This window comes from Magnolia sinica, chromosome 10, assembly GCF_029962835.1.
Source record: "Magnolia sinica isolate HGM2019 chromosome 10, MsV1, whole genome shotgun sequence".
Lineage (NCBI taxonomy): Eukaryota > Viridiplantae > Streptophyta > Magnoliopsida > Magnoliales > Magnoliaceae > Magnolia > Magnolia sinica.
The window spans coordinates 86,063,559-86,083,192 of record NC_080582.1 but is presented as its reverse complement, the minus strand read 5'-3'; the positions used below and the strand labels follow the sequence as shown (position 1 = coordinate 86,083,192).

The window sequence follows — 19,634 nt, the reverse complement described above, 5'->3', positions numbered from 1 at the left end:
ACTGAGTTTACTCAGTACGACAAGAGCGTACTGAGTTACGACTTACGATTTCCTCGGTGCGTGAGTTACGCACGCCGCTGTTTCCGCTTATAGCAAAAACCTTTTCGCATCTGCAAAACCCTCCGTCGCTCTCTCTCTCTCTGTCTCTCTCTTGCAATGGAATCTCTTTCAAGCTCTCTTCTCCCATCGAGATTCTGCGAACCGACCCACGCCGTTCAATCTCTACCACCTTCTTGGATCAAAACCCAAACCAGGCGATCTGGGTACTTAAGAATCACCGAGATTTCGAGCATTCGCGGCCTCTCGAGCTGCAGAACGAGAGCAGAGAGGGTTTCGATTGGCGGTGAGAGGGCTCGAGCAGTTGCCCGTGAGATTTCCGATAGTGGCGGAGATGAAGGGACGTCTGGGAACGGGTTTGGTTTGATTCCCGAAGAGACTTCATGGTTCGAGGTAAAATCAATCGAACCTGTTCTTTGAATTTAATCATACATAATTTTTATGTTTTTGTTTTTGTTTTTGTTTTTTTAAATTTTTTTATTTTTATCATTCAGAAATTTCTATTTTTGCTAATCATAGGTGAGATGACGATAGCAGTAGTATGAGATCTGTTTTAAATTTTCATCCATGCTTTCGTTCTCTCTCTCTCTCTCTCTCTCTCTCTCTTGGTTTTTTATTGAATGGTGTGAATTGGGTGCGACGATGATGCCACCATCATCGACATGACTGCACAGTTGGGCGATTATCCAGCTGGTGGGCTCCACATTGTATGGGATGCTACCCAAAAGCCATACTGACCTAATGATCCCGATCATTGAGTTGGTGACCTTCAATTAGAAGCAAAAGTGGCTGTGTCCACACCGAAATTTATTTATTGGATGGTTAGGATTGCTTGAGCAGTGTGATTTTTGGTTTGTGGTTCATTCATAGTGGGGAAACTGATGCAATCGTCCGGATTATTTGATTGTTCAACCACTTTTACTGCAGTCGGGCTTAACCCGAACCAACCTGTCCTAACATGAAATTTTGGTTGAGGCCGGGTTTGGCTTGGGGTGGAAATCCTCAACCGTCTGCAGTTTAGGTTTTGCTCGGGTTGAGGTCTTGGGCAACCCAACCCATTCCGAACCCAGCCATATATTACTTAATATAGTATAAATTACTATATTTAATATATCTGTAGTATAAGATACCATATATACTATCTTTCAAAAAAAAAGACAAAAAGAAAAGATACTATATATACTAAAATTTTGGCCCAACCTGAGATGGGTTTGGGTTGAGGATATGGCATGTCAGGTTGGTTTGGGCCATGAGTTAACCCAACTTGATGTCGGGTTGACCCTCAACCTGGCCCAACCCGCCCAAATTACATTGCTGATGCTCACCTAACTGCTCGTAATAAGAATGATCATACTGTCATTATCTCTTTTATTTATTTATTTTTTTTAAATTTTTTTAATGTATATATAATTCTTATTTTTTATTTTTTGTTATTTACTTTTTTTAGAGGGGGCTGTCACGCTCCGAAATTCAGGTATCCGAGTAGATTAACTTGAACCCGAATCCCAGGCCAGTGAGTTGTATAATTTAATACAATTCAAAACATATATCTCATTTGTCATTCCATTCCATCAACATTTTAACAAAATCAATTCAGACCATACACTATTGAAACATGATGAACCATAGCCATTTTCTACTACAATCATAAGATGTAAAACTCTAACTTTAAAAATAATAAAGAATTCATAATACACATTCAAATCTAATTACATCAGCTTGAAAATAAACTAGACTAAATCTTGAAATAATCAAACTATTCCTAAGTAACATCTATTCAAAAATAATCTCTAGCATTTTCATAATATTCCAGCTCTGCACCTGAAATGGTTAACACATCATGAGTTTGACAAAACAATAGAATCACTTCCATCATAATCGAGATTTGCACGTTAGTATTATAACACAACCTCATAATAATAATTTAAAGATCAATATTAAAGGAAACAATGAATATTCATAGTACATTTAGAATTTAAAGAAAAATATTATGTAAATGATTGAATTAAAAATATATTCCTCTACAATTAAACTTGAAAATATATTTAACTATGTTGATCTTTTAGGAAATGACACTGGGCAAAGCACCATGTGATTTCTCTTAGGGAACAACCCTGGGTAGAGCATCACATGATATCTTTTAAGAGTTAGTACAGGGCAGGGTATCAATGTGTGTATATCTTGTAGAGTATTACCCTGGGCAGAGCACCTATGTCGATCTTTCGGGAGTGATTCAGGTAGAGCACCTGTGTGTGATATCTTTTAGGGAATTACTTAGGGCAGAGCACCTGTATAATAATTTTTTTAGGAAAAACCCAGGTTAGAGCACCCGTGTAACGAACTGGTGCTCTGCCATAGGTTTTTCCTTAAAAAAATGTTATACAGGTGCTCTGCCATAGGTAATTCCTTAAAAGATATCACACACAGGTGCTCTGCCCTGGGTCACTCCTGAAAGATCGGAATGAGTGCTCTGCCTTGAGTAATTCTCTAGAAGCTTTACATACACTGATGCTTTGCCTTGGATTAAGTCTTAAAAGATACCATGTGACCCTCTATCCAGGGTTGTTCCCAAAGAGATATCACGCGATGCTCTGCCCAGGGTCATTCCCTACAAGATCATCATAGTTAGATATATTTTTAAGTTTAATTGCAAATGAATATATTTCTAATTCAGTTATTCATGGAATACTTTTCTTTAAATTCTAAATGTACTGTAAATATTCATTATTTCTTTTACTGTTGATCTTTAAATTATTATAATGAGATTGCATTATGATACTAACGTGCAAATCTCGATTGGGATGGACGTAATCTTATTGAGTTGTCAAACTCATGGTGTGTTAACCATTTCAGGTGCAGGCCTGAAATATTATGAAAACGCTGGAGATTATTTTTTGAATAGATGTTACTTAGGAATAGTTTGATTATTTCAAGATTTAGGCTAGTTAATTTTCAAACTGATGTAATTAGATTTTAACATGGATTATGAATTCTTTATTATTTTTAAAGTTAGAGTTTTACATCTTATGATTGTTGTAAAAAATGACTATGGTTCATTATTTTTCAATGGTGTATGGTTTTGGATTGATTGTTAAAATGTTGATGGAATGGAAAATGAGAGATATGCTTTGTATTGTATCGAATTATATAACTCACGGGCCTAGGATTCGGGTCTGAGTTAATCTACTTGGATACTTGAATTTCGGGGCGTGACAGGGGCCCAGGCCCATGCAGTAGTGAAAAGAAACGGCGATGCTTAAAGGCTTTGGCAAGGCATCCATAAGAAATAATTTTGATATAATGTGGACCAATAGCCCATGTATTAGATATAAAATGTATAGTTCCTATCTTTTGTTCAGAAAAGAAAAGCTTTTATTTTATCAGATGCATGAAGCTGGGTCTTTGGTATGGGGGCAAGTTGGGAAGTAGAATTATATTCATGCTATTCCCGTTGGAAACCTGTTTCCTGTTGCAAAGACCAACAGTTATGGCTTCTCGTACTTGCTTCATGCCCCGAGCTTACTATTATTAACAGAGTAAATTTGGGACATTTTGCACATACATTTCTCGCATTGTTTTCCATCCATTTTTCACTTTGGTAACTATGATTCATATATTTATTTTCTTGCTTTTTTCCTTTAATATGGACATATTCATGTTTTGATGCATGAAATGGCTTCTTGTTTTGGTGCTAGTTTGTTCAAGCAAGATATATTCAATTTTGAAATTTAACTGAAAGCATTATTTTTAAAAAAAATTAATTTCACAGCTATGCTTATTGATGGATGTTGAAATTACAATCTGCCCATTTTGGACATATCTCAATTCGGAGATTTCCATGATTTGATTGATGTTTTTGGTTTTTGGTTTTACGCATGTCTATAAAATACTAAAACCCCCTATCTATTCCCTTTTTAAGCTGTTCACTTAATCCGTAATTGCATGAAAATTATATTAGCATTGTCTCCCTTTTTTCGTCCAATTTGCTCTATGTTCTTGCTATCCCATTTTCACCATTTATATTTGGGAACATTCCATGTTTTGATGTCCGACACAGTTTATAATTGGTAACTTTCCCATTTTCTCCCTTTATTTAATCCACCTCCATGCGAGGGATTCAAGAACTCCGATTGGTAGTGGCACACAGTTTGGCACATGCACAGGTCAAGGACAGTGTCAGCTGTCAGGTGGACAGGCAGTCATAAAACTTTGCAAATAAATCATGAGAAGCTCACCCCAATGGGACAAGGCCGTGACACTGGTGACTTTTACGTGAGGAACGAGTGGCTCATTGCCTTTTCTGGATACTTATCTTTACACCCTTTTGCCTTTTCTGGATGGTGTTTAAAAGTTATGCTTGATAATTATTTTATTTTGTATATATTTACCCTGTGAACCAAAGAGTGAAACATCTGTCAGCTGGACAGGCAGTCATAAAACTTTGCCAATAAATCATGAGAGGCTCACCCCAGTGGGACAGGGCTGTGATACTGGCGACTTTTATACGAGAATGAGTGTCTGATCGCCTTTTCTAGATACTTGTTTCTGTACCCCATTGCTTTTTCTTGATAGATTTTAGAAGTTATGGTTGATAATTATTTTATTTTGTTATATATTTACCCTTTGAACCGAAGAGTGAAACATCTTTTAAGCCTGTTCCTTCTTGTGCATCTCGGAGAGTAATTCTGCAAGTGTGGAAGTGGAGAAAGGGCGGGAGATGCATAAATCTTGGGATTCTCACAATTAAGAAGATATCCATGATATTGCCATTTTATTTTAATGTTTTTGAGTTTTTATACTATGCATTGTTTGGGTAGGGGATCCCTCATAATTGGGATCAAGTCTAATCCCAATTTTGGTGGGCTCCATGCCCTCCATGTAGTATTTGTCACACTAAATCAGCACTTTCCTTTGCATAATCACAATTAAGGAAGTCTTAGAAAAAACAAAAAAAATGCAGCTAATTGCGCTTATGCGGAGGGAAGCACTTCTTTAGTGCAGTGAATCCAATGTGGGAGGGCATGGGCCCCACCAAAATCGGTATTATACTTAAATCCTGACTATGCTGGATCCCCTTACTCAAACAGATCCTTAAGAACTTCAGAAAGAACCTAAAATTGTCCTTTCTCAACTGTTATCAGTGAATGCCAAATTTAAATGGCAATATTGACACTGTTCAATTGTAATTGCACTGGTATTTTGAAGAGTAATTCCAGCCTTGATGAAATTGAAGAAAGGGGTGATGATGAAAACTCAGGGGCAACAATACCCCTTATGGGCGGTAGTGGGACAAGTGGAAGCTCCAGGGCTGGCCTTTTCAGAACACCGATTTCTGGCGGCGTCCAGAGTGCAACGTCTGCTCATGATTTACCTAGACCAGCCTTGGCAGTCCGGAATCTGATGGAGCAGGTAAAGTCCAACCTCTATGAAAATTGTGGGACCTTATTGCATGCAGTTGATTCTTTTTGTCCCTTTTAAATGTTTGGGTGCATTTGGATGTTCTATCCAAATGAATCAGAACAACTCCCTTCAACAATGAGGCAATGGCCAATATGGGGCGAGCCCTTCTTTTTTCACATCATGGAACAAGCCCCCGAACTACCATTACAATAATATCAAGTTCCAGCTTGCATTGCATGGAAATGCAATTAGGGGCTTGGTGGTTGTTATGAATTAAAATGGTGCCCCCTCTCACCTAAAAAGGGCACCCCCACTTTTGTCAATCTTGTTGAATTTTGCAATTTGATTTAATTGAGCATCAAAGCACACCTTTAATTTTGGTTGTGATAATACAAAATTGATGGTTCACATGATTCTATTTCTAAGTTCTGTTTCTTTTTCTTCTTTTCTCTGTTATTCAAGGCCAGATTTGCTCATTTATGCACTGTCATGTCTCGGATGCATCACCGTCGAATGGGATACCCATTTGGTTCATTGGTTGATTTTGCACCTGATTCGATGGGCCGTAAGTTATTAATGTCTAGACTAAGGATGTGGAATCTTTTTTCAGCTCATGTATAAACTTGGCTCTTTGATCTCAGAAAATGTGATACTGTTATGATTTGTATGCAGATCCAATCTTTTCATTTTCGCCATTGGCCATCCACACACGGAATCTGTTGGAAGATTCAAGATGTACACTTGTTGTGCAGGTTTGATGTAAATAATGGGATCTTTCGGTTTTATTTTGTTATTTGTTTTAGTTTTTTTTTTTTTAGTTTTTGTAATTATAAATCTGATATCGGAGGTGTCCCTTTTTTATTGTACTCACTGAAAGTTGGTTTCAATCTTAGATTCCTGGATGGAGTGGGCTATCAAATGCACGGGTAACAATTTTCGGTGATGTTTTCCCTCTCCCTGACGATCAACAGGTGACTGTCAAATTCAATATATTTATATCATCTTTCCTTCATTAATTAAACTTGTTACACGGGTTATTATGTTTTTTGGTAACGTTGATCCAATTGTCAACGGTTTTAGACTGTTTTGACATAGTTGCAGGAACCTTCTTCTGAAGATACTTGTCTGCTCCTGCTTCCAGACTTCTTAATGCCTCCTTCCACTGTCTCCACCTAGTCCACTAAGACCGTCTTGACTCGATTCAATTTTCTAATTTTTGTAGTTTTTTCGTTTATAAATCAAGACATTCTACACACACACACACACACACACACACACACACACATATAAAACAAAAAACTATAGAAAAATAATCAGTAAAGTCATATTTTATATAGATGCTTCTCAGTTCAATTTGTCAACTACTAGTAGATACTTTTAAGTCATCAAGCTTTATTAATCAACTATAAGCAAATACTTTGATTCACCTGCTCATTCTCTTCCCTCTTTTAATTTTAATTTTTAATTTTTTTTAAACAAGCATCTGCCTCATTTGCGATAGAAGTTCTCTTAATATGATCTGACTCTAATTGGTTATGGTACTGCCCAGGGCTGTCCACGGTTCAGGTCATCCTATAGCACCCATGCTCAGGCTAACAGGGTTCGGGTCTTGCCAGGTCTGGGTCCTTTTAGGTCCGTGTCTAGTTCTTGAAGGCCTGGGTTTGGACCCAGATTCCATCGGGTTTGGGTACCTATCAGGTGCCCATTGGGTCTTTGAATCTATTTCAAGTTGCGTTCAGGACAAATAAGAGCATTTAAATGGTTGAGCCCACCCAAATGGATAGATTTACACACGTGCTGCTTTGATATGTACGTGGTGTTAAACAAGCTCTCTTTAGGAGTTGGATGCTATTCTTCGGGAAATCCAAACGCTTGATATTAAAGAGGGTAGAGGGGATCTATCGAAAGATGACAGGATGGTTATCTGCACTGCTGCTAGTGTGTGAGCCAGGTTGAATAGAGTCTGCAGTGTAAAAGTGGATGATGTTCAGGTGGACAACAAGGAGCAGGTTTGCGATACTATTGTCAAATTCTACATGGATCCACCGACTCATGATGGGTGGGTTTGGCTATGGTTTGATAACCAATCTTTTAATTGTCTATCTGGAATGCAAGCAAAAGCTCTTGAGAGGTTGATCTCAAATGATGAAATTAAAGTGACAATTGATGAGTTAGGGAGGGATACAGCCCTGGGACCAGACAGATTTCCTATGGTATTTTATTAGGAGTTTTGGGGGGTTAATGGGAAGAGATGTGGTGCGGTTCATTAAAGAATTCTTTGCGGCGGTTGGTTAACTTCTGATTTGGGGAACTCCTTTACGATCATTCGCAGAGAATCTATAGGATTTGAGGCCAAGCAGTCTAATTGGAAGCCCAAGTAAGATCTTAGGCAAGAGTCTCGCCTCCAGATGCCGTGCGGTTCTCTCAGGGGTCATTTCTAAATCTTAGAATATGTTTACAGAGGGGAGAGATTTTGGATTAGGTCCTTGTGGCGCATGAGTGCATTGATGCTTGCCACAGGGTTGGGCTAAAGGGGATTGTTCACAAACTTAATATTGAAAATATGATAATGTAGATTGGGATTTCTTGGACTACATGTTAGACATGATTGGGTGTAGGGAATAGTGGAGAAGATGGGTGCAAGCATGCATGCGGTTAGTGAGATTTTCAGTTTTGGTTAACAGATCCTTGAAAGGCTTCTTTAAAGCCTCGAGGGCCTTCGGCAGGGGGACCCTCTACCCCCATTTCTCTTCTTGGTGGTTACGGAAGCCTTTAGTAGGATGCTGGAGAGGGGGCAAGAAGCAAGTTTGATCAAGGGTTTGATGTGGGAAGTGGGGGGTTGTAGGTCTCCCATATATCGTTTGTTGATGATACCATAATCTTTTGGGACACAAAGGAGGTTACGATGGATAGCTTAAGGTAGTTGTGTTCTTCGAAGTTGTCTTAGGGTTGAGGCGTAATATCTCACAGAGCAAAATGTTGGGAATACAAACTTCGAAGGAGGTGGTGGGAAGGTTGGTCATGGTGTTTGGGTGAGGGATTGGCTTTTGTCTGTTAACATCCCTTAGTCTTCCTCTTTATATCAGTAAGTTGCTAAAGCATCTTTGGGACATGGTCTTTGAAACAATGGAAAGAAAGCTGTCAAGATGGAAGAGTAGGCATCTATCTTGGGGGGGGGGGGGGGAGGAGATTAACTTTGATCAAGGCATCCATGTCCAATTTGCCGCTTTATTTCATGTCTTTGTTCAAATGCTTGAAGACAGTTTTGGAGCGATTGAAAAAGTCTTAAGGCGCAAAGTTTTTTTTTTTTTTTCGGGAGCCATGGATTCATAGAAATTTAGGTGAAGGCCCTCTTCAAGCAAAATTTCCTAGGCTGGCTGGAGTGGTAAAGGACGACAATATTTCTATTGCAAGATGCTTCTCTAAGATAGGAGAGATGGGTGTGGTCTCCCTCTTGTAGAAGGAACCTTTCCGAAGATGAGTTTGAAGAGTTCCTGACGGGGGGGGGGGGGGGGTGGGAGATTAACTTTGATCAAGGCATCCATGTCCAATTTGCCGCTTTATTTCATGTCTTTGTTCAAATGCTTGAAGACAGTTTTGGAGCGATTGAAAAAGTCTTAAGGCGCAAAGGTTTTTTTTTTTTTTTGGGAGCCATGGATTCATAGAAATTTAGGTGGAGGCCCTCTTCAAGCAACATTTCCTAGGCTGGCTGGAGTGGTAAAGGACGACAATATTTCTATTGCAAGATACTTCTTTAAGATAGGAGAGATGGGTGTGGTCTCCCTCTTGTAGAAGGAACCTTTCCGAAGAGGAGTTCGAAGAGTTCCTGATGATTTCAACAAGGAATCAAGATTTTTGTCTCGATTTTGGGGTAAAGGACACCAAGTTATGGAGATTAGAGAAGTCAGGCCGTTTCTCTGTGTGGTCGGGCTTGGGGCAGGGGTAGCCTCAGAATTGTGCTCGGGGCTTTTGTGTGGAGCTATGGGGCTCCTCCCAAGATCGCGGCTTTTGCTTGGTTGGTGGGTAGAAAGAGAGTGCTTACTATAGACAACCTTTAGAAGAGATCAAAGATCATCCCCAAGGACCCCAACATTGTGCCCCATGTGCCTTATCGATGTGGAGTTGGTAAACCACTTGTTTATCTATTGCCCTTTACATAGGTCTCTATGGGAGAGATTCTTGGGGGTTTTCATGGTACCGTGGGTGATGCTGGGAGCAATAGAAGAGATATTGCTAGCATGGCACGGTGGTGGCGTTGGGAAAGATGGAAGGTCTCTATGGAAGCTTGCCTTATTGGTGGGTCTTTAGACAATCTGGGGTGGAAGACAATCAGTGTTTTAGGGGCAAGAGCGGGCTAAGGTGGACGTAACAGAATGGGCTTGTAGCTTGACTATTCCAGTAGATTGTTTCTCTTAGCCTTCTTTAGGGCCTTTGTAGCTTTGCATGCCTTTGGCGCTCTTTTAATAAAATTTCATAAATTTACGCGGGGGCTTTTTGACGTGTATGTATCTTAGGAAACCTTATTCTTTTGCTAGAATAATCAATATAATATTAAATATATATATTTACTAGTAAAATTAATTGGGCCTTACCCAAACTCGAGTAGACCCACTTGTTAACTGTACCCAAAAGGAAAGACCCGAATGCAATCCAATTTCTTAGTGGGTCCAATAAACAGGACCTTGGCCCATTAAAATTGGATTGGGTATGTCGGGTTCCCATGTTTCCGGTGCCCATTGACAACTCTAGTACTACCTGTGGTTATAGTAGACTGGTTTTATATTTAAACAACACTCGCAACATGTTCCCATAACCATGTATGACTTGCTAATGTATACCCTTCCTGGATAAATATGTTAATAGCACGGCGAATATGGATATAGGGAACCATTTTGTCCTCACTCCTAATGCTCGCAAATGTTTTCCTTGTCTTCTTAGATTTACTTTGGATAATTTTTTTTTTTTTTTTTGGGGGCTAAAAATGCTGATATAAATTAAACAGCCCTCTATTAAGATGATATAAATTTGTTTAGTGTATATTGCATGGATGTGTGAACAATGTTTAAATTATCGGCAATATTATCGAATTATCACCAATAATTTTAGTATCGCTGGAGTTGCGATACCGAAACTCCCTTTTTTCGTTTCTCTTCCTAATATCACCAAATTTTCAGCGATTTTATCGATTTTTTGCGAAAAGTCGAGTTGTCAGCGAGAAATCATTGTAAATGCTTACCCTGTCACGGGATAATTGTAGCAAACAACCCATTTTCTATGATAAAAGGACTGATAACATCTGAGCGTTGCGTAAATGCGCAAAATATCCCAAAAAAAGGGGGAAATTGGGGAAACTTGCGGATTTTCATACCTGTAGAAGAGGAGGGCCAATCTTAGAAGAGGATCGGTGAACGGAAATTGTGGTGTGCCAAATGATTGATCGGTGTGCCGTAAGTGCCATCTAATCTCTACTTTTCACTTTTTTTCTTCGAATATGTCAAAAATTTCAAACCTAAAGATGATTTCGGCGAAAAATCTGCTGAAGATTAGGGATTTAGAGGGATTTTGTTTAGGAAATTTAGGGTTTTGAGGGTTCCCTTCTGAAACCCTCTTCCATTTCGAAAACGGCCTCACGATGGGCGGGTTTTTTATGGACGCGGATTTCCTGCGAAACCCTTTCGCGAAATGGGATTGTGTATTGAGTTACTCAGTACGCTTTTATCGTACTGAGTAAACTCAGTTGGGCCTACTATGAATATATGTGGGTTATCCACGTCATCCATTTGTTATTAAAGATCATTTTAGTGGTGGAGTCCAAAATATAAGTACGCCCAGAGCTCAAGTGGACCACACCAAAGGAAATAGTGGGAATAATGACGTCCACCGTTGAAACCTTGCTAGGGCTGAAAGTGATGTTTATTTGTCGTTCAACATGTTCATAAGATCACAAAGACATGGATGAAGGGAAAACACAAATATCCGCTTGATCCAAAACTTATGTGGGCCCCAAGAAATTTTCAACGGTAGAATTTCAATTCACACTGATTCCCGTGGTGAGGTCTACCTGAGATTTGGGTATATTTCATTTTTGGGATCCAGCCATCAAATTATCTATTAAAATGGATGGACAGAGTAGATAAAATATGCAAATCACGGTGGACCCCACAGAGTTTACTCAGTACACTTAATGTACCAAGTTACTCAGTACGCAATCCGCTTCCCCCTTTCGTAGGAAGTTCCTATGCAAGGATTATGTGTGGGGCCCACTTAGATGTTTATGAGAAATCCAACCCCTCCATCCGTTTTTGAAGATCATTTTATGACGTGAGACCAAAAATGAGGAGGATCCAAAATTCAAGTGGATATTTAGTGACCACCGTTGAAACATTTATATGGCTATAAAAGTTTTGTAACGGTCTAATTTTTTTAGTGTTTTCACTTTATTTGAGTGAAAATGATCTTATAAACGGTTTAGATGGCATATAAACAGCAAGGTGGAGCCTAGGAAGGTTTCAACGGTAGACATTCCTTTCCCCACTATTTCATCTCCTATGGCCCACTTGAGTTTTGGATCCTTCTAATTTTTTGTAGCATGTGTTAAAATGGGGTCGAAAAACGGATGGACGGGTTTGATTTCTAACAAACATCTCAGTGGGCCCCACCCAGAATCCTTGCGTAGGAACTTCCTGCGGAAGGGTTTTGCAGGAAACCCGCATCCAGTTTTTATGGGGAAATTGGATTGTGTACTGAGTAACTTAGTACGCTCCTGTGGTACTGAGTAATCTCTGTTAGGCCCACCGTGAATGAATCTGGTCTATCCATGCCATCCATCCATTTTTCCATCTTATTTTAGGGGTTGAGACCAAAATTTAAGCATACCCAAAGATCAAGTGGACCATACCATTGGAAACAGTTGGAATAATAACTTCCACCGTTGAAACATTTCCTAGGCCCACAGTGATGTTTATTTCTCATCCAACCTGTTCATATGATCACACAGACATGGATGAAGGGAAAACACAAATACAAGCTTGATCCAAAACTTCTGTGGCCCCCAAGAAATTTTCAATGGTAGATGTTCCATTCACACTGTTAATGGTGTGCTCCACTTGGTATCCGTGGATTGATGAGTCGATGGTCTGTGGGGCCATCATAATGATAAATATTTTATGAATGTCGTCCATTTATTTTGATAGATAATTTTAAGGCATGAGCCCAAAATGAGACAGATCTGCATCTCAGGTGGACCACATCAAGGGAAACAGTGGTGATTAAATGCCCACCATTAAAAACAGTGGTATGGCCCACCACCAAATTTTTGGATCCGCCAAACTTTTAGAACATTGTCTTATTGTGGCCTTTCAAAACAGATGGTAGGAGTAGATTTGTGACGTACATCTCTATCATGCAAAAACCACACTGATTGGATAATCCAATCCATCCTTGATTTGGCATCTTTGAGTTCATTCACTTTTACATGTCTTAATTACTATATGCCAGCTGCATTTGTAATTTATAAACTCATTTTGGTTGCTATTAGAGTGATTTTTTATGGCATCGCATGCTTTTTAGGTCCCATTAAATGAAAAGTTATTATGTAATGATTCTTTTTGCAATTTTTTCATTCCTGAATATGTAAATATGTGTATTCATGCATGTCCTGAAGTTTCACTGAAAAATTCCATCATTTTCTCCATGTTTCCCCCTTTTTTCCTGCATTTCCAGTTATCGGCGATAACGATACTATATCTTTATCTCTGTCCAGCGAAACTTGTAGTGATACCGACAACTCGAACACTGTGTGTGAAGTGTAATATTGTTAATATGCTATCTTGCTAGGACTGGGCTCATAAGCAGTACATAGCAAAACATCAACAAGGACCATCTCAACAGTGGGGCAACTTCTACTATTACAGGATGCAGAACATAAGGTTTGTTTGGAGTTTGCACCTGTGCTATTATTGCTGGTCTGTTAAAAAAATGAATCTTCTATAGAACTATTCGTCCCCTATCTTAATTTCTCTGTCAGCAAGCAATTCCTGCACCTCTAGTAGGGCTGGCAATGGGCTGGGTTGGCCTGTTGGGCTGAAATACTAGCCCTAGGGATGGAGCCAAATCCTAAACTTTAAGACCATTTACTAATCGTCTGGGCACGGGCTGTGCATAAGAGCCCATCAGCCTTGCCCGTTTGAGGTGTCAAGGGCATTTTTTGTCAATATCATGCATGATTGGGCAACACTTAATGGACAACCAAGATATTGCACAAAAGAGGGTGGCTGGGCTCAAGTTGGACTTGGGCTAGGGCCATGTGTAACCATCATGGACTGAGCTCAGCTCTGTTTCTTTTGGCCCATTATGGGCTTTTTTTTTTTGCATAGGCCCTAGGTTTTACTTTGCGCGCCAGGCTTGGACAAACCTCAGCCTGGCCCGAACCAGCCTGTTGACGGCCCTAAACCTTGCACATTATTAAAATTTAATATTTGATGGTCTTTGGCTTCTCTTTATTGCAAGTGTGTTAGAAATCTTCTTTAGAAGTATGCAAAGAAGTGGATTTTTTATTGATGGGTTATCTACTTAATGCACTGTGCATCGCTTGATGTAGCAATTTGAAAAAACGGAACCCAAATTGAAGAGATTGTGCATACGTAGCACTAAGATCAATACCGCCAACAAGATATTGTACAATTGATAATTAAGCACAGATATGCATTATGGCCAAGTTATTAAAAACCAGTTACGTAACACTGTTAAGGCTGTTACATAATGGTAACGGTGGGAACCAGTGTTATGGGTGTCAAACAGCCATTTACTCTAAAAGCTTTAACTGTCAGCGTGTGGTGTATCAATGTATATCAAGGGACTTTATCACTCCAAAACCCCCCCGCACGTGCGGGGTGGGAACTCCGCACGGGAACATACTAACAAGGGTGGAGGGATACTCACACCATAAATAGGCCGGGCTTGATTTCCCGGTCCTTGGGCCGGACCTGATTTTTTCCTGACCCCCCGTGGGAGAATAATATATTTGCGAGGCATATTTGCTGCTCTCGAGATTCGAGCATAGGACCTTCTGCTCTGAACAATGTGTCATTCCATATGCATTTTTCTTTAGTAGCAATAGCACATAGCCTCATCGATTGTGCCTTCAGTTGATTTCACAGTGATTTTAGTTTAAATATGACGAATGTTCCACTCGAAGAGCAAGAACATCATTTGGTGCTTTCATGCGTCAAAATTAGTGCCTTCTAGTTTTTCACCCTTATTCAGAATCCTCAATAATATGTTTTTAGTCATAAATCGAAAATAGTTTGAAGAGATATAAGTATATTAGTTCATGCTTCTAAATGTATAATAAAAGATAAACCTTGTTTGGGTGACGGGATTACAAATTATCAATCTTGATTAAAAATTACAAGGTTCCCAATCCAAAATATGTGTGCAATACAAGAAATTGAAATGGCTTCCAATAACACAACCTTTATTTGTAGTCCAAGAATATTTGGACCGATCTACACTATTATATCATCAAAAAAGGCTTCAAATCTCATTCCCAAGTGATCCAACCGTTGGGTCGTTGATATGACCCTTGATCATTAGTTATTCTCCTTTAGCAATTGATTTCTCATGCCGGTCGGTCACAGATCTAACATGGTGGATGCTCGAGAGTATCTGATTTGATCGGTCAAGATTGATGTCTACATTCATGCATATGGTTCTCATTGGCATCCACTCATGGTTATCATGGTATGCCACACAAGCGATGGCTATGATGGGTTCACAATCACCATATGATAGTACGCGGTCCATTAATTATATATAGGTCAGGTCATATTCCAAATAAGTCAGGTGTGGGTTGGGTCTACATTACCCATTTGTTTATGGGTGGGGTTGAGTTGGATTGGTCTAATTTCCAATTTCCTATTTGATACAAACTTCCTATTAAACACTTGTTCACATGTTTTATTCAGGTGGGTTTTTAAGATTTTAGTTTGTTACCTTAATTACTTAATTGAAGACATTTGAAAGGTTTATTCTAGATTGACTTCAGGTTGGATTTGGGTGCAGTCCATTTTTAGGTCGTCCATACCCAGCCCATTTTGATAGTTGTGTCTGGGGTAGGCTGGTTTGGGTCACTTTGAGAGGTTCCAGATCCGACCCGTTTTATAATTTGGGAGGTGTTTTGGACCCAAACCAAATCTCCAGTAACTTTACTGCAGATCCAAGTTGAGTGTGGCACATTGAAAGTATGCTGCCTAATGTTAGATTTCCATTCTAACAAAAGATCAACACCTTAGCAAGTGTGTATTAAGCCCACAAATACTAGTGTCTTGAGACACGTTCCAGTTTAGACATTTTTGAGCTTCACCATCTCTGTTTGAACATATTGGCATTTTTCTTTCCGCTGCTTTATTCCCATCGAACCATTCAGACTTGCAAGGTCATGACTTAACATACATGCAATGGTATTTCATCAACCTTGATTTTGGGTAGATTACAATTCTCTGCAATATTTCATCAACCATAATTTCTAGCCTAACCTTCAGAGAAATTTAATCATCAGGTCGGTTTTGAAACTTGGGAATTGTATATCTGTTTTTCTCTGTAGCAAGTTGTGACATCTTCTATACCATGGATTACAATCTATTTCTTTATGTTGAATAGAACTGATAAGCATTGCAATTCTTAACACATGGGTTTGATTTATTTTCACAAATTTATTATCTCAGTGACATATATTTCATCGGAGGGTTTGGCACTGTTGCTTGGCTGGATGTCAAGGAATATGAGACCCTTCAACCTGATAAGATTGCAGTTGATGGTGGGGAGCAAAATCTGAAGGTGAACTTTCTGGATGTGATAATTTATCATTCGACCCTCTCTCTTCCTTATTTTTGTTTCTTTTTCTTCCTACCTGTTTGGACGTTGGAACCATCAGATGATTCACATTTGTGTCATCCTCTTTGGTGCTTTTTTCCTTCTCTCTCTCTCTCTCTCTCTCTCTCTCTCTCTCTCTCTCTCTTTGTTTTTATTTTAAATTTTTTTTTTAATTATATATATATATATATATAATTTAAATTTAAATTCCTGAAAATTAACGATTCCATTAAACACCAAAAAAAGATACAAAGAAGCCCAACAGCTACAGGAAAATGATCAAGGAATGGCATTTCATGGGGTACAAAATTCTGGCATCTCCCTCCAAATACCCCATTAAATTGCAGAAAGGCGTCATTTTCCAAATGATTTTGCCTTGCTCTGAAAATGGGCCAATATGCCATCCTGCAATAAGATCGAAAACTGACCTAGGCTGCAGTCAAAGCACACCAAAGAGCTTCCAGGAATATTCCCATGCTATGCGTACAACTACACAGTGCAAGTGAAAAGTACCATATCAACAATACATCCAAAAATACATATTACATTGTTGGGAAGAAAGCAATACATATTGGGAGATGCAGTAAACATTGGAAATATTCTAAACCATCAAAGGAGCCTTAGGCCAACATCAGTTAGTTGGGATGAGGCTTAGATGGTGATGATGATGATGATTTGGGGAGCCCTTAAAAGGTGGAAAGTCTTTTAAATTTTAGGTCTGATGGAATCCATTTTGTGTCATATTCACCATAGGAACTCAATGCAATCTTCTCAAAGCCTCTTAAAGAACTCTTATCCACCGAAACAGAGATAGATGATGCAGCTTTCATATCAATAGACAGCAAGGGCACTGATATCCGGGTCCGGGAAGGTGCACAGGTTCATATCACTCTCTCACCCGTTTATTTCCTTTTAATTTGCCTAAGGTTGGATCTATCCTGAAGTAAAAAGACTCTCTCTCTCTCTCTCTCTCTCTCTCTCTCTCTCTCATATACATGTAAGAATTGTAGTCTCATCTGATCTTTTGATTCTCATCGCAGTTCAATATTCAGAGGTTATCCTTTGATGCGGGACATGGAGTCGAGACATTGGAGGAAGCCAAAGCAGCTCTTCATAAAGTAATAAGAAAGGGTAGTAGACTGAGGTTGCATAACAAAGCTTGAATTACTGGTGAGCCTTGACCTTCTCATGCGCAAAAGAAAATGCTAACACATAAAGCAAGATGCATGGATCAGTTTTGCATCCAAGTCCATGTCTCGCTATGAAATCTACGGATCATGCCCATGTGTTATGTATAGTTGCAAAACTCAGTGTGTGCTGTATTGATTTTAGCTAAATAATTATGCAACCTCTGCTAGGTGAGCATGCCTGCATAGGACTTGTCATATTACAAACAAGATTTTGGATGCCTAGCTCCACTCAACTTAGGATTGGATAGGGGACAGGTTAAACTGGACATATTTGTTGAAGGTTCAATGGATAAAAACTGGGTTCTTGCACACAATCCTCCGAAGCATGGTTTAAAATGTTGGTTGAACTTAATGTATCACATATTGACCTGTCTACACACTTCCCGTGAATGCATCTGATGCGGGCTAGGGTGGGCCTGAAGCCCATCCATGTGGAGCTCAATCTCCACGTGGTATTGGTGAGATTTTGGGGTCTAAGTTAATACGAGGTTTTGGGAGTGCTTTTAGGTTTCTTTAGGGTCTTGATGTTGCATGTTGGGGTCTTCACTTAAGTGGTTTTTGGCTCATGGCATCATTATGAGATGAGATGCCTTTCAGGTGTATTTGGAGTTAGCATGTTAGGAGTCACAAGGTGAAAGGGGCATCTTAGGCATGGTGTGCTGTAATGGCCGTTATGGGACCATAAATGCTATTACGTAAAGGTAATGGTGGCAATCGTTACTTGTTATGGGGTCGTGAGGGCCATTATGGAAAAAATGACCCATAACCACTGTTATGGGGTAGATGCAGGGTTTGTTGTTGTTGTTTTTTTTTTTTAATAAATAAAATTAAAAAACGGCCGCAACCACCATTACAAGGGCTGTATCGTAAAGGTATGAATCAACTAGCCATAACAACACCGTTGCAGTTATGGGAATACCTTGGTCTTAGGTGTCGCAGATATGGATTTTTTATTTTTTTATTTTTATTTTTTGTTCTATCAGAATTTATTTGTTAATTGCATGTTTGGTGGTAGGATGCTCTATACTGTGGTAGGATTAGGGGTGTACACCGAGTCGAGCTGGCCTTAGCTCGACTCGGCTCGACCACTAGCGGACCCCAGCTCAAACTTAGTCCTCGAGCCTGACTGGCCAGCTTGGCTCGGTTCGGTCAGCAGCTCGGGCCAGTTCGAGCCGAGTTCGCAATGGTTTTACAGGTATTTTATCAAACACCTAAGCAACATAAAAATCAAGAAAAAAAGGGTATTTGTTTTATATACATACCTTCCGGGCCACCAACCATGCTTTGCGGAGTCATTTCATCAAACACTTGGTGAGCAACATCAATATCAAAGTAACTGAGTCACTGAACTGGTTCGATCCGAGTCGAGTCGAGCTGGGGCCAGCTCGAACTCATTTTCGAGCTCAAAAAATCAGCTTGACTCAGCTCGAATTCAGCTTTGAACCGAGTCGAGCTTTTTCGAGTTGAGTCGAGCTAGCTAACCGAGCTAGCTTGGTTCGTATCCACCCCTAGGTTGGATCATTACACAATGGTGTTATGGTTGTACCTTAATCCTTTTTTTTAAAATTTATTTATTTAAAGCATTGAGAGGGGTGAAACTCTCAGTGAGAAAACAAATTGTTGGATCTCTCAATATTTAACCAGAGGACAGAGAAAATGAATAGGTATTGCAGCAGTAAATGCTCCTACTACAGTATTTTTGTATCATGCTACAAAACAGACCCTGAGAGGTTAGGAGGTATAGAGCTCTTCACCTGAGAACTTAAAGACTGCTGTGGAACTAGGGAGTTGAATAACCCCAGCACTAAGATGCTCTGGGTTGCAATAGGAATCTTGGACAGTCCAACCTCAATATAGGCTTACCACTAGGTCTTTCTCAACTGTTATTGCCTAAGCAAAATTCATACGGATATGATGATTCCTTCCAACCACTTGATATGAAATCGATGGTCCACATTGTTTATGTAAAAATAGGTTCAATCCAGAATTTGAGCAATCTATTTGTTTGTTATCATCTTCATCCCTTACTCTTCTAAACATAAATAGATCTCTATGAAAGAGAACGCCGAGTCGGAGTGTGACTCTTAAATTGCACACATTACATCTAAGTAAAAC

General features: G+C 39.4%; 1 protein-coding gene across 2 annotated transcripts; it reads left to right on the top strand.

Moving 5' to 3' along the window:
• Positions 1-63: 63 nt before the first annotated feature.
• On the top strand, positions 64-17,833 carry LOC131217282 (uncharacterized). 2 transcript variants are annotated; one of them, XM_058212192.1, is made up of 9 exons: positions 64-450; positions 5,263-5,466; positions 5,920-6,022; positions 6,130-6,209; positions 6,351-6,428; positions 13,312-13,385; positions 16,182-16,293; positions 17,083-17,208; positions 17,370-17,833. In XM_058212192.1, exons 1-9 carry the CDS (start codon positions 157-159, stop codon positions 17,490-17,492), a joined length of 1,194 nt encoding a protein of 397 aa, XP_058068175.1. In that variant the 5' UTR covers positions 64-156; the 3' UTR covers positions 17,493-17,833. The 2 variants fall into 2 exon arrangements, with proteins under 2 accessions (XP_058068175.1, XP_058068174.1); XM_058212191.1 differs by having other exon boundaries at positions 65-450; positions 13,294-13,385.
• Positions 17,834-19,634: the final 1,801 nt, after the last annotated feature.

Excerpts from the sequence above, each read along its gene's own strand:
- LOC131217282 (XM_058212191.1), top strand. The coding sequence starts at position 157 with ATGGAATCTCTTTCAAGCTCTCTTCTCCCATCGAGATTCTGCGAACCG. Across the intron at positions 13,386-16,181 it reads TACAGGATGCAGAACATAAG|TGACATATATTTCATCGGAG; the intron begins GTTTGTTTGGAG and ends TTATTATCTCAG. Across the intron at positions 16,294-17,082 it reads GTGGGGAGCAAAATCTGAAG|GAACTCAATGCAATCTTCTC; the intron begins GTGAACTTTCTG and ends TATTCACCATAG.